At 42.6% G+C, this 16,072-nt stretch overlaps 1 protein-coding gene across 2 annotated transcripts in view; it reads left to right on the top strand.

The window, feature by feature from the left end:
- The window catches only part of LOC105286465 (RNA-binding protein 24), a 30,228-nt gene that overhangs the window by 11,198 nt on the left and 2,958 nt on the right, over positions 1–16,072 (top strand). The window contains exons 4-5 of one of the 2 annotated variants that reach the window (XM_011351446.2): positions 1,295–1,355; positions 14,736–14,950. In XM_011351446.2, the coding sequence (XP_011349748.1) occupies positions 1,295–1,355; positions 14,736–14,950 (276 nt within the window). Of the gene's footprint in view, positions 1–1,294; positions 1,356–14,735; positions 15,125–16,072 lie in introns of both variants that reach the window. The other variant, XM_011351438.2, reaches the window with a different exon arrangement.

The raw sequence follows: 16,072 nt of genomic DNA, 5'->3' as shown, positions 1-16,072 counted from the left end.
ACTTGGCGCTTGGAGACCCAAGTCTAAAATTGCCTTAACCCGAGTACAGGACTCGTTCGGTTTTCCTTTTTTTTCTGACACAAAGGTTGTCTCTGGTCTAACTCTGAATTTCACTTTGGGAAAAGTTTCGACCATCGATGCTGATTAATGCATTTGCTACTAGTAACTGTAAACGTAGACTACATTAGCTGGTAAAACTTTAGTTAATTTTTAATTTAGTTAAACTTTATTTGGAATTTAGTTGGAACGATTTACATACAATACAAGTACCACATATAAATTATTTAGCGCAATTGTTTACATAATGTTTGTACGTTAACTTGTTTCTACTGTTTCTATTGTCGGTTCTATTATTACTGGAAGATTTATTTTATACATGTGTGCGTACATTTTGCTACAACTTAGGTCTGTAAGATAATAATTCCAAATTTGCTGTGCACAATGTAGCAAAGAAAGGATAGTAGAGTTGAACAGCAGATATTATTTACGCTCGTGACATATATTGTGTACCGCGGTATGACGTGAAGGGTGAGACGTATTCTCGATAGCCACGAGTCGTGATATATTCGGTTGCATGGCCATTTCAAGTTTATTGCGCGCCGTAATGCATTCTCAGATAGCGAGCATGCCATCGGTGCATCAGTACGTAAATTTGTGTGCACGCATCACGTACGTGCGCGCTAATATATCTGATTTTGCTCACGTGTCCGCTCCTGTTTGACAAGTAGGACGTAAAGCACGAAGATTACTGCGTAATGCAATATACTGTAGACGTTTTAGGGCGCAAAGTGGATATTCGAAAATACAATAACGAAACGTAGCTTCGCGCGTAGATATTTCCGAATTGAGCGCGACTTTTTTCAGTCACAGGTGTTTGCCTCATCAGCGTGATAAGCACGAATTCTCACATGAATCAAGCGTATCTTCGATTATCCATACACAGAAACACAATCATTTATTCTAACATAAATTTAGATACCACGTTTGCTATTTTTGTTATGATACAATTACGTATCGATTCGACAGAGTTTAACGGAACATCAGTCCTATATCGAATACACGCTAATCAATAAAACATAGAGTCTTTCCGAAGATGACACCTAACACAGATTTCCGAGTGAATTATTTTCCCTACGCATGTACAGTCCACTAACAATAAGATAGAACTCACATAACGATATTTTGCGCGATGAATCGAATAAGCTCGATTATCAGGGCAGAGAAATATAGAAATAGAGAAATAGAAAAAATTACGTAATAAAAAGTGAGATTCATTGGCTCTTGATGATTTCAGCATTCCCGTTTGCTGCAGGCATCCGAGCTGGTTACCCAGCAGTGCTTCCTAGCCAATACGGGTGAGTTCACATTTTTATGTGCTTTGTCAAGGAATATCAAGAACGTACATGTCGTAACTGTAGCTAGATGAAAAGTACCGCACTAAGTCAGGAAGAATCCGCGCGATCTTTCGTGGCCGCCAGCTGCTAAATTTTCTCGCTGCAAGCCGACCGAGTCATCTCCGCGTGATTTTTCGTTTCTTTCGAGCAGTTCATGTAAATTTACTGGTTGACAGTTGCGCGTCACGATTGTAATTAACGAGAAACGAGATTTTTGCGTTTTGTCGATTGTCGCTGGAGAAATATTATTTTCGAGAGCCAGCCTTGCAGCGAGCGCCACGTGTCATTCACTTTCGTAAGAGTAACGGGGATGCCACGGCATTAATAATAAATCGGTAATGCAACGTTTAAGAAGGGTACTCGCTTAACGGAAATGAAGATTGTTACGAGCTTTCCTTAAAGACACTGTATATATGACGTTTCAGCATCCTGACGCGCGCGCGTAAGGAGACGTGCAGGGAATCTTCTTTCCGAGTTCCCTGAGAGGGCCAAGAGGGCCGTTCTAAGGACCCAATATTAATGCGAAAACGAGATAAAACAGACATGAAAACGAAAAAAGGGGAAAATGTATTAGCGATCGGTGAAAGAAAAAAAGAGAGCGAGGGAGAGAGAGAGAGAAAGGGAATGAGAGAGAAAGCGGCACACGCACACTTATCAGAAACCTACACGTATGAGTACCTACGAATTTCTTTCAATGAAGTAGCGAAGATCATCCAGGGATCGGCCTGTTCTTCTTCTCCTAACGTACTTTTTTGATTGTGTTTTTTTTTGTTACTTCCTTGGTGAAACACTGATGTGAAGTGATGATAATGATTGCGGTTGCTGAGAGATTTGCGATTGTTTGTTATTGGTTTTCAGTTTCTCTTTCATTTTTTGATTTTGTATCTTTACACTCTTTTTACACTCTTTTTTCTTAATCAGCATAATATTAATCATGATAATTGTAGCAATAATAATTGCAGTATCAACAGCACTATTACCTCTTCGATTCGACACTGTTCAACAATCTATATACAAGTTTATAAAATTATGATAAACTGTTTCAGTATTATACTTCACCAAATCAACGAATTTTTCTTAATAATCTGAAGTATCGTTTAAAATACTAAATAATTTGACGAATATTAATTTCAGAATTTCTAAAGAGATTGCTTTGGAAATTTAAGAAACGAAAAGCATCAAAATTGCAAACTAAATTATCTCTTTTATTCATTAATAATGTATACGCAAAAATAAGACTCGTAACGAAATATAATTTATTTTGCGTAGCAAAATTCTAAAAATAATATTTAAATAATTAAATGAATCACGTAATTTTCTTTGCTGCTTAACGATTTTTATCTATTGCAATGAATAGCTTACAATTAGAGATTAGTGAGTAAATCGTTAATAGTTTGTTGTCACCAATAAACAATTATCTTTCTAAAGCATCTTTGAAATACAAAATTTCTTTCTTCAACTTAATATACTTGCGAATACTCTTTCGGTAATTTACATCTGTATTTTCATTCTCATGTGTACATTGTTCTTCATTTATTATAATTGCTGTGTTTGTCTTTGGTGGCGGGAATGCTAAAACGAAGCAAGAATAATACCTTCCAATTTTAGATGCGGATTTTTGGAACGTAGTGCTTTCTGGCACGTCAGTTATTTGTCTTTTAGTCGAAACGAACGAGGTACCTCTTGACTAGACACTTTAACGAGTCTCACAGTAAAACTGATTTGAGAACGTATCTCATCCCGCGATCTGCGATTGCGTTCCTTACAATCAAAGCATCATAATGCGAGATATGAACGGCATATGAGTGGCATAAAGCGCCACGTGAATTCCGGGATAGTTAGACGGTATCTTCGCTAAATTAACGCGAGCCAAGGAAGAAGCGTATCTGATCCATTCCGATCCGCCAGGGTACCGTCCGTTCATTGCTTATAAATATTTAGTCTTTCGGCGCACGTAGACCGTGCAGGCTTCTCCTCGCGTTTGCTCGCCTAAAAATGCCTTTCGCGATTCGCCGAGACCGAGAAACGAGTGTATGGAAGCCGGATCGCGAGGAGGAGCGGAGGGATGAAGCGATGCGCGTCGAAATTCGGTTGAATAAAAGAGGAACGCGGCCACGATTTCGCGAGACGCTCTCCTCCTCCTCCTGGTCCCCTCCGCCGGAAATCGATCGGTACCGACACACGAGCGGTGTGTATTAATTTTTGATCGCGCGACGATCGATCCTATCGCGGTTCACCTCGTTTGGCCCGGCAGGTTCCTCAATGCCGCACGAAAATTTCATCAAATGCGGGGAACGCGGGCATAAAATAAATCCGGTTGCATCGGCAGTCCTTAGAATCAATTCTGTCGAAACTTCTGCGACTTAGCCAACCCGCTGATCCTTCTTTAATATTGATCTCTATTAATTGTTTATTAACCCAAGTATTGATCTATTAATAATCTTTGTTTGTGATACAGACAAATGAGAACTCGTTTAAATTAAGCTTTGGATGCAATTATTCCGAATAGATGAAGAAATTCGCGCGATTTCGAACTGCGAGGAAGATTGTTTAGCGAAATTATTATAGTTTTGATAGACGGATACGTCGACTCGGGATCGGGATGGAAACAGCACGAGATGGATATACTCCTCCTTGGAAAACGTTGATCGAAGTATCGATCGAAGTCGATCGAGGTCGATCGAAGTGTCTTTCATGAAATACGGGCACCACCCGCCGAGATATATTATATATATAGGATCCGCTAACCACTATATAATATTAATAACCTTGTGTGTGTGGTGAAGGCTTACACTACACTTGGTGTCGCTATTGGTGTTGTATTTTTTGGTGTTGTACGTGGGTGGTTTTTGGACTTTTATAAATAACACGGTGTAGTTCTCTGTCGTGAGATAACGGAACACGGTGCCGCCGGTTGTTCTCCTCGTCTTTTTTTCTTTTTTTTTTATAACTCGGCCCGAGTGCTATCAGGTAATTATCGTTTGCCCTCCCAGCATGATCAGTTATAGGATCGTTATTATAATTGCATAATGAAAAATATAATATAAACGTGACGTGTATCTCTTTCCGAGATTATCCATATCGTTTCTGCGATTCTGTGAAAAAGGTTCCCAGTGACAGGTAGAAATGCTCGCGATTCGATTTTCCATCGCTCTTTGAGTGGTAATGGTTTTTACGAAGTAATCTGAGACTCCCTTTTTTCTCGCTCGTTAATGAGGGACCGCGGGAGACGCCTCGGCCTTCCTCATCTCGCGAGGAAACGTGTCGCAATCGTGTGAAAGAAGCATGAAGATACAAAAGCATCGCGCAAAGGGGGTTCATTTTTTGCGTGCTCTACATCAAGCCCCCATGCAAAGACCAATAGACTCTCGCATGTCTGAAATTATGGGATCGAATCGTGATAAATTTGACGGCAAGAGATCAATTGATCTTTCTAATTAAAGTTAAAATGAAATTGAAGTAATCGCGCAAATGAGAATAATTTCTGAGTATTCGTAACAGAAAATTTCTGAACTATTTTTGCATAGGAAAACGATACATAAACTATCACATTAACTATTTTATCGAAGTATTACATAATTTTAAAATTATTCTGTACTTTTATTGTAAAATTACTCCCACAATTGTCGTGCAATCTAATCAGATCAGATCGATCTCTGCAGACGAACACTACAATTTTTCATCACTACTATCCAAAAATTATTGGCAAGAACATCGCCGGCGTCACGCATAGGCGTAGATACATGAAGCGTCCGAATCCTCGAATTAGCGAAAACGTAGGTGGAAAAGTGAAATTCAACACCGGTCCGGACGTTGTAGACGTCAGAAACGGTTCCGTCCGACGATGCTGGTAAATCTGTGTCGTAAGCGAGTGCCGACGACAACGACGACGACGACGCAGACGACGACGACGACGAAGACGAAGAGAGACGCCTAACGTCTCGACCGGCCATCTTGGAGCCGCGCTGGCGACGGTCCAGTCTTTATTTAGCACCACCTGTCTCTCGTGTCAGCTTCTTTCTAAGCCGCCACCGCCTCCTCGAGGGTCCAGAATCGAGATGATTCTAACGCGCGATTTAAGGCCACCCTCACGAGGGCGATATCGCGTCGCGTTAAAGTTCTACACTTATTTATGCCTATGTTCGCCATTTCCGCTTGCTGCACACGAATCGAGAGTAAAGTGAAGAAAAATAAGAACTCTTTGATTGAATGTACTTTCTATTTCAAATATATCTTCTCGCAAGCACTTTCACTTCGTGAAATAACAATTTCATAAAATTTTGTAATATTTTTTCTTCATTAAAAAATTTTAAATACTTTTTTTAAGAAGAGAGACACTTAGAGTTTGCAAGAGTATCTGCTGGTACACTCAGCAAATTGTCTTTTAATCAAATTTTGTAAAATGTAAGTTGCACAATGTTGCTATGTAGCTACTCTTTGTGTGGTACAAAATGGTCTTAGACAACGTTTATTTTATCTGATTCATTCGTAAAAAAAAACGTTGACTCACATCCTTTGTGGAACAGCCAATTCAAATGTCGAGCACCACTTCAGTGGAAACGTTTCCGTCTCGTATACGTCGTTGGCGTCGAGGATAAGGTCTCATTTCTTTCGGGGGAGATGAAACGGCGCGCAGCGTCTTAAAGGTCCATTTCTATTTTCATTGCCGCAGCTTCCATCCACCTGTCGTCGTCGCTCTTCTGACGCAAGCCGCAACCATCGCGCCGCGGCGGTCGCGCGTTCTGTATCGCATTTACATAAATACATTGAGGCCGCATCTAAGCTTGCATTTCGAGTTTTGAGAACGGTGAACGCATGGTGTACACCGCGGACGGTCTCGTGAAATCTTAGAACCGCCGTTCCCTCCGAAATAGACGTAAACTACTTTTTCAAATGGCTCCGTATAGATACGCAAGCTCCAATGAATCTCTTCCGCGTGACTATCCGTCATTTTCAACTTGCTGTATGAATAATACGTATTCGTGGCAGAAGTGACATATTTTTCTCGACCGCGCATTTGTAATTTTACGGACGCTGTCCGAGTTTACAATCCCATTCACGCAAATGTACATTAGGTACTTATAATTAAAGCTTGACAATTGAAATTGATTTACAACAACGTAATTCAATATTCTTCGTAGCCATGCCTCTTTTATTCCTCCTTCATTTTACCCGAGAATTTTAATCGCGAAACGAGGCATTTTTCTCCCTTTGGGCGAGTCTCCCGGCTTGCCAGCCGCATATTTGCCGAATCGTATTTTTGGCAGATCTACTAGCGCGCGTACCGAGAACAATTAAGTCGTCGTGGCACCACCCTCCGCAGCCACCATTGGCTCGGCCTGCTTTCCAAGGATTGGCAGATCATCCTATTGGATTATCCACGGCGCCGGCGCCCGTGCAATCCGTGCACTGCGCACATCGCCCCGTCATGTCATATACATGTACACCCGCGCTCGCGCACACAGAATCCGCGCAGGTGGCACGCATGCACCCCCTCGCACACGCATAAAACGCACATGTGCCTGTAAATGCGGGAGTTCGCTCGCACGCGACGCGGAAACGCACCGCGATCGCATGCGGTCATTGGACGTGGATGCCGCCGCTGCATCCGCACCCCCTATCAAATTTAGATCGCTTCGCATTCTGCGACATACTTCATTCGCGAATGTATTTGTGCGAACGTGACGATGTATCGCACTTCGTTGCGTATTTAAATAATGTTTAAACAAGTGGTAAACATTAATCATTTGCGGAGAACGTTCTCCAAGTGTCTCCAAGTATTTTTGTATGATCGATTACTTTTTCAGCTACACTATTGTATATGTTAACGTTGAAACTTTAAAATGAAAAATTGACAGAGGAAGTTTGCCCACGTTTCAAAATTCAAATCTTCAAAGATGCTCAATTGGAAAGAGGATTATGTTTGGTAAAGGTGTCTGGAAAAATGTTTTGTCAGGATTCACGAAACGCGTCCTCTTCGTGCTTCATGGGAGACATTACGGTTTTTCTAAAAACATGTTTAGAAACCTTTTTGATCCTTTGAAAAAATAAAATTTTACAGTATTTTTAGCTCTTAGGAAATTCCAGCAATAATTTTTTGACCGACGTGTATTTCCACAAATGACATAAAACAGAGAACAAAAATGTCGGTTACTGGATCAGGAATCTTTCGTGTCGCAATGCAAGGTGTTTCGTCGGTGGTTTCCGCTCCGCTAACGCGCGCTTCCGCCTCGCCGTCTTCACCGTTAACGATCGTCCGATGGTCACGGGGGTTGTACCGGCCCGCACGCACGAATTGATTGAACAACCCCCTTGTCGGTGCGATTCACCCTCGTACATCACGTACGCGTGTGGTAGCACATGCAGGGCGAAGTCGAGAGATCCTAATCGCTGTGCGCGGCCACTTTGCGTCGGAAATCGAGGGTAGTCACTTAGATTCGTCACGAAAGGACGATAAGGGGTTTCGTCGTGACTGCGGGATGATTTTGCGTCCCTCACCTTGCTGGCCTCTTCGCTTAACGAGTAGAAAATACACACAATTCTAAGACGCAAGGCAATTTTGTCACTCCTGGATAAAGCTATGGGGAGAGAAATTTTCGCTCCACCATGTAACATTTATTAACAATTGTTATTGATATCCGTCTTTAACATAGATGTCGGATCGGATAAAATACAATGTCTTTTATCTTTATATCTCTGATTCGCGGTTAGATAGTTGCACTAACGTCAAATTGTTGAAAATTCTCGAGCATCAAATAAAAGAAGGCTTTAATTTTTAATACAGAGGTATATAGTCAACTACTTTTTATTTTACACAGAAGTGCGAATTAGTTTTACCTTAACGTTGTATTAAGACCTTGTTGCTTCGCTTAATTTGTTTGATCGCGTATTTCTTTTTAATAAAATATTCTTTACATTATCACCGCTATCTTTATCGATCCGGATATTACAATGACGTTCTTTTTTTTTAAATTGCTATGACACGAGCACGCGCATTCGTTCTCGCGGGAATTGCCGTAATGCGGTGGCATGTACATTTTTTGTCCGTTTGTATGTTACATCGATCGTGTAAAATGTCGTACGTCCTATTGCGATATGTCGTCAGAGGTTCTTCATTGTGAAAATTGCGCGTCCATTAAAACTGACCGCCCCGTTTCCGCACGAAGGTCTCAAGGACATAAGGTATGAGGTAAAAGATGGCATTCCATAGACACTGTTTTACCTCCGCGTTAGGCGAGCAGGTAAAGTCGTCGAAGCCATTTCCGTTTCGTTGGATTCTATAATTCCATGAAGTTGAAATCCTTCTTAGCGAAACTTGACGAGCATTAAATGTTAAACTCAAAAATTCTCCTTGGACAAAGATTTAATTTTACTTAATATTTAATCTTTGTTCTTAAATATAAAATCATTTTATAAACTTTATCATCTTGTGTAACAGAAACTTTCAGTTTGGACGTATAATAATTTCGACAATTCCGCAATGATTGAAGTTTTAACATTGAAAAGATCGCTATATTTTCCAGTTCGATCCGCAGTGTTTGCGGCTGTTAGTCTTGTGACACTCTGTATGAGATACATCAGTGATACGAATGCAATTAACGTGCTCGTTGTATCTCCATTGTCTTTTTTTTATCGCCAGAGTAGCGAAATCGATCGTCACGTTTCCAGCGATCTGTTACAGATTTATCCTTCATTATTATTAAATCTATTCACGGGTGATCGATGAAATTTATCAGGACAATTATTGATATACGACGCATCGCGTTGTCACCCTGAAATCTGATCAATCATGCGGTCGAATGTGTGCAAGTTTATCATATTGCCAATAACCTCGTAACCTACATGCGTTTCTAGCTTGCAATTTCTGAATTACAATCAATTCTAGGCTCGACGTGAAAGCCACCTTCAATCAGTCCTTCGATGAAAGCGATGAGTTCAAAATTCAGTTTTACATTGCAGTTTTCTTTTTAGTGGATTTGGTCAAATTATTATATTATAAAGGAAAAAGCTGCCGGCCATTTGTTTGTGCAGCGAATTCTGATTCCCTCGACGCTTTATCATAGCAAAACCTCGTGTTGCAATAAAAAAATGATAACGTAACGGCGATAAGGCCGCGGCCATGAATTTATTTAGGTACGTTTTATTGTGTCTTCTCGCGATAGTCTTCGGTGATTCAGCGTTTGACGAGATTTTCTCGTGCACGCTTGTCACTCGGCATGAAGGGAACGACAACGGAGGCAATTGGGATTGGAAATCGCTAGCTGGTCGGGGACGGACAGGGGCCGGTCTGGAAACACACGTGGAACGAGGAGAACAGAATGGAACACGCAGTATGCGAAAAGTGGGGTTGAGGACACGCGAGCCATCCATAATGCACGTACCTCGGCAGAGATGCGACCGACAGATAAATTCGACGGAAAATGGAGGGACAAAAAGGCGATGGAAAAGCGAGACTGCACGAGGGAGGAAGCTTCGTTCGTGCGCGTCACCGTGGCTGCCGGGCTTTCCGTTTCCAGACTTTGCGAGACACCGAGCTCCGAATATTTCTGGACAAACGGGCATTTTTAAACAAATGAGAACGCTCAAGTTTTTTGCGGCCTTGCCGCATTTAGAGCGCGACAAGTACGCTTAAGCGAATATACTTGTTCTCCAGACTTTTTTAGCATTTATCAATTAGGAAAATTTTGCTCCTGATACTGCTCGTGAATTTTTCGGGAATTTGTGCGAGTTTGACGTTAAAAATGGAGATAAAATATTTTCGTAATGGCTATCGACTGACCCGTCATCGTTAGCGTGTGTGCGCGTGTGTCCCAGCGAGGAGTCTCAAGCAAGTGGCGAACGGTCCTCTATGTTAATAAAATTAGCTTCACTTCTATTATTTTCGCGTGTTTGTTTATGCAGATAGATCGATCGCCGCGCAACGTGTCGCGTTTCATTTATCATGGCGCGCTTCTGGTATTTTCACTTCGTTCCTCTCTTGTGAATTTCTCTACGTTAAGAATAACGTCAGGATACTTTGATGACACTGTGGATAAGCAAAGTATTAATCCAACCGCCAGGAATAATTCATGACCGGAATTACAAAAATAATGCGTAGCATCTTTACATAAATTTTCCTCTTCTATGCTTTCCGACCCTACTGCACTTCGCGTCAAGGTTGTTGATTGCATCCTCCTTTCGCGAAAACATACGGCAAGTTATAAGATTCTCTTGAAGTTCTCTTGAATCTTACACGAACGAATATCTGATGAAAAAAGAGAATCATAATTAAATACAAAAGTACAAATTTATATTCTCTTGGGACGGATACAATGACGGTGCGTTCATTCTACGCTCGAAGATGAAGAATTCATTATCTTGATTGCGCGTCCTATAAATGCTCCTAGCGCGGACACGCAATTTATCTTCATGCAAATCCGCTGCGAGCGAGAACCGGATATTCCTGCTGGTTCGGAAGCTCCGCGAATGGTGCACATAAGAGCACCGTCCATCCGCAATGCGACGTCGCGTCACGGCGTGACGACGTATAGCGTTTTTCTACCCCCATTAATTTCGCGAATGTCCACGCGCGGTGTCCGTCGATCGCGTCGTCTTCGTCCTGGTTGACAATTGCAACACCTAGGTCGCCAATTCTTATGGCAATGCTTTTCCGCCTTCCTCCGCCGCATTGTAGCACGCGACTCAACCGGCTCATACTTTAATTAAGTGACGTACGACACGCGTGTCAGAGCGCTCTCGATTGTTGTGACCGTATCGTGATGGTCACTGGGCAGCAATCCGACGTGGTGGAGGAGCACTCTGTCGTTCGAAGCCGCAGGACGACATATTGATTTCCTTCGCGGACCGGACACTGGCTATTATCGATCCGCTAAAAAGTTCAGGGCTGTCTCCGGGAAAGAGGCCGGGCTCCTTCGGTCTCTCGAAACACGGTGCGCCGAAATCGTTCTTTATCGGTTAATCGGCCATAAATCCTTAATCTTTAATTGACATGCATCTGCGAGCGCAACTTGTTGAGATCGCGTGCCGAAACTCAGTTTTATTTAATGCTGTGGTAGCAGCATTCAATTAGAATCAACAAGAACTACGATACTGGATCAAATTGATGACTGTATTATGGTTTTAAATAATTGGCGCCATAAGCTCGACTTGTTTTATATTCCGCAAATTAATCGTTTGTTGAAATAACGAAAAATAATATTGCGTGTAACGTCACACGAAATAAGTGCGTCAATTTCCCAGTGCGGATCTGAACGATGAATTGATCTGTGGCATGTATTTTTGTGTATTCGCAGAGCACGCATCGATCGATAAGAAACAATTGCGAATCGGTGAACAAATTTCGCGGGTGATCGAAGAACGCTCGGCCCAGTCGGGATCTTCCGCGCGTTATAATTTGGAGAGAATAAAGAAAAGCAAAAAGAGAGAGAGAGAGTTAAAGAGAAAGTGTAAGGGAGACAGAGGCACTGCCGTGAGATGTACTATCTTTTTTCTTCCTTTCTTGCAAGGATACGTTTTGAGGCTCGCGTCTCGCGTCAATTTTACTGAAACTTGGACATATTCCAGAGTGGTCTGAAACAAGCGACGTCCGTATCTTCCAAGTGCACTCGATCGCAGATTTAGGGGATGCGACGATCTCTTGGGGCAATTTCGATGACGCGTTCGGCTACGATCGAGAAAAACACGATATTACATAATTCGTGACGAATGATGCACACGTGCATGAATGCATGCAGTCAACAATGCTTGTCCTCGTCGCTGACGTATGAAACGTAACGAGCAAGTTTATTGAATAGCTAATGCACGTGTCACCCGTGCAAGAGTACATACGCAACGCGGTATCGATTCTTTCATTTCCCCGTTTAAATATAAAACCTTGAGATTTTACTTTCAATTATTTGATGCGAAGACACGAGGGTACAGCAAAATTTGATTTTTATCCTTTCATTTGACACGATCGAAGTCGACAGCAGTGTCGAGTCTCTCCCCTAAAACTGCTGTCAAGTACTTGCAAACAGAAAGATACGTGTTCCTTATCTGGAACTACTCTACGACGTATCCAACGATCGCCGGAAATCGGAGAGAGCACGAACTCGAAACGTTTCCTTAGACCTGTGAACTTTAGGTACTAACGTTGGTGTTAGATAATCGTGTGCCGTGTGCCGAGAAGTATTTATATTTCGTGCAGTCACCTACATACACGTTTGTCGTTGGTTTGCTGTTGTTTTGCCAACACGTGAAAGATTTTTCTTGGATTGTTGCGTACGTTTTCCGCCTTACTATTGATACCACAACGAGAGCAACGTTCATGTTCTCATGCCGACTTCCGCTTCCCTCCGTTTTCCCGTCTTCAAAAATTCTTTCCCTACGAGATGCCCACAAAACATACGCACGCACGCACATACTTACACATCAACTGTGCATACTGATATCAGCCATGTATTGATGCGCGATGGAAAGAATAAAGAGATTATCATGTAACTTATTTTAATTAATAATTTTTATTAAGTCATGCCGTTTTATAATAAATGTTGCAATCGGCGTATAATCAGAATGCACTTACACACGCATACATATATATTAAAAAACGCAAGTTTGTCTCAGTGATTAACTTTACCGATGAATATAAAGTTAATGTCTTTTTAATAAACGTTTTATTGGAAAACTTGGAGAATTTAACGGAATTATTTAATTTGCAATTCGATAAATGTATTTTGATAAATTATAAGAATGTAAATGAATAACAAGATTGAATGCAATTAATTTTAAATGATGTTCGGCTCTACAGAACATGTTAGTCTCAACTTAATTACTAGATATCTAATCTGAAAAACTAGAAAGTTACTAATGGTCTCCAATGAAATCTGCACCGAGAGAAAATCTATTCAATTTGGCAAGAATTTGTAACTGAGAGAAAGCCTGCGACTATCGATCTTGCATAGACGTTTCAACACACAGGAGTTCCGAAATCGTACATGTATCTTCATAAAACCAAAAAAAGCATGAAAAAATGGGGAAATTATTACATATTTTAAAATTATTATAATAAATATATTTCGATATATATACTATAGAGACAGACGTGTACTATTTCGGAACTCGAGAAACGAAACAATCTGGACACAGACTAATTCTTGCTCACACGTCGACCGATACCGAACGCAGAAGCGCACTTGGATGCGTTCGCTCGCGTACGTTACGTATACGCGAAGATCGATTGAAGAGAACTCGGTCCCTCGCTCACTCTGCCGTTTGGTGTTGCGTGCTTTTGGTGTTGGTAGAGAGCTGCTCGAGAGCGAAAGACCGTCGAGCCGAGAATTTTCTCGTAACACGAAACGCAATAAAGAAAGTTTGTTTTTCGCCGCGCTTGCGACGCGCGTCCCTCCGGCACACTCAACGTGCCGAAGAATCGGTGATGTAGAAACAACCGTACACGCGAACACCGACTCGCTACATGTCGATTCTTCGGGGATTTAACACGTTCGTCTATATTTACGAGCCTTCGAATCATCGGCCAGAGATAAATTTTCAAATATTTATCTCGATTGGCGATCCGCGCGATCGACATCGCGAGCACGCGTTACATAAATAGAATTTCGCGTACCATCTACACGCCCGAATCACACAAGCAACACTCGCTACGTCATCTCCGTTCCTTCCCGATTCCATCAATTTCCACGGAAGGAGAGAAGTATGATTGGAGCGAACGGATCCATCGGACTTACTGATTGCACCTTCTTTTCGATTAAAGATAGGAGCGTCTGAAATCATCCGATGGTTCCCGATCGCTCCAACATGGATATACTTGTTTGTAAATTATTGTTTCGCAGACTGGACGGCGTCTTGTTCATCTACGCGTGATGTAAACGTGTATAAACTGTCAGTATAATTATAAATGATTATTATAATCATAAGTATCTCAACGCAAGACTTGTGTGCGGTGTACATATAGCTGATATAGTTTTTTACTCGGTATACTATAAATAGGTACGGCTATTTGTAAAGTAATGCAAATCATTCCGCACAAGATGAAGCGCTTGGCTCCAACGAGCGTGACTTCACTTTTTTTTACTTCTCGCCGTCAGTGCGCGCCGCAATTAATTCACAAACAACCGTCGCTGTTACGGCTGGTGTCCATTTAAGAGAAATATCATCGAGAGTCACTCTTGGAGAGCCTTCCTGGTCTCACGAATGACGGAAGAGCAAAACTCTCCTTCTTATCTCTACTTCTCTTATTTCTTCACTCTTCTCGGGAGTTGCTCTCAAATGGACGCTAAGCTTCTCCGAGTGTCCTTGCGTCCGCGATCGGACATCCCTAAACTAACGGTCGTTCTCATTTTGCAGGTTACCGGGCTACGTGTATCAGTCACCCTACCTGGCGGCCGCTGCGCCAGGTGGTCTGGTACCACTTCCGGCGACGCAGTTGAGCCACGCAGCCGCCGTCGCCGCGGCATCGCAGTTCTACGACTACCAGAACGCGGCTGCAGCCGCCGCGACCTACCCTGGCACGTCGTACAACTTCGCCGAGGCGTACCCGTACACCACCGCGGCCGCGGCTGGTACGTGTTTGAATACTGTCCAGAGCAAGGGTAGCAACAGCTACCCGTTACACCAACACCAACACCACCACCAGCAGCAACAGCAGCAAAACGGTCCCGCGACGTTGGCGCAACAGCAACGGTTGGAGAAAGCTCTCCTACCGCAATTTCTGCCGTCCGTGCTGCGTGACTACGGTAGAAAATCTCAAGGATAGGGAGAGAAAGAGAGAGAAGACAGAGGGGAGGATCGTGTGCTGCACCTTCCTCCCCGGGGCTGTCCGTAGAGCGCTTGTTTTCCAGACTCGCACACAAGCAGGGTTCTCACAGGGTCCGGTTTTCGGTTTTCATCGAAGAGGGCCGCAACGGGGAGAATAGGGTGGCGAAATCGGAGGGTACACGTGGAATAATGTGACGGGAATTAAATCAGCGATGGGAGTAAACTGATGTGCAGCTTCTGCTACGCATCAGATTATACGTGAGACGAGGGGACGTAGCGCTAAACGAGGGCGCGGCGAGGTGTCGGCTCATTCTTGTGCATATGTACCTTGCGTTGTCCGAGAGCCTTGGACATTTCCTGAGGGATTCTCCGTGGGAACTCTGCTGCATAGTCTTTCTGTTGATACACATTTCGCTTCCTTTCAATTTTGTTCGTTGAGTACTTTGGAATCTTCTCGTATCAACATCAGTTAACCAGCGCGTATGCTCTCGCTCGTATGCTCTCGAAAGTATTCACAGACAGATTTACGAAACAGAATCCTGCTTTTTTATTAATAATTTCTCTTCTCGTTCTTACTTCGTTGAGACGTTATTATTATCGTGTGTCCGCGCGCAAAATCTTTACTGCCCGACGCGTAGCTTGATAGCAGGCAAACAATGAACCAGACGGAATCTTGCATGCGCTTTTAGTAAATTATTATAATTGTCACATAATATCCTGCCAGTACAATGCGCTGTCTGCGGTGATGGTGGCGGTGATCTCGTGATGAGCGAGACAGTGGTCGATGAACGCCATTCGCTTCTCGTATCACGAGTAAAGGCTGCAACAGGTATTTGGAAAACCTGAGGCACGAAGTAAGAGGGTTTCCAAATCAAATAACGCATACACATTGCTTGCACGTGCTTCTTCTTTTATTTTTGTATATC

The sequence above is a fragment of the Ooceraea biroi genome, chromosome 14 (genome assembly GCF_003672135.1).
Source record: "Ooceraea biroi isolate clonal line C1 chromosome 14, Obir_v5.4, whole genome shotgun sequence".
NCBI classification, from domain to species: Eukaryota; Metazoa; Arthropoda; class Insecta; order Hymenoptera; family Formicidae; genus Ooceraea; species Ooceraea biroi.
Note: the sequence above shows the minus strand (reverse complement) of the source record. Positions and strands in the feature narration are given on the sequence as shown.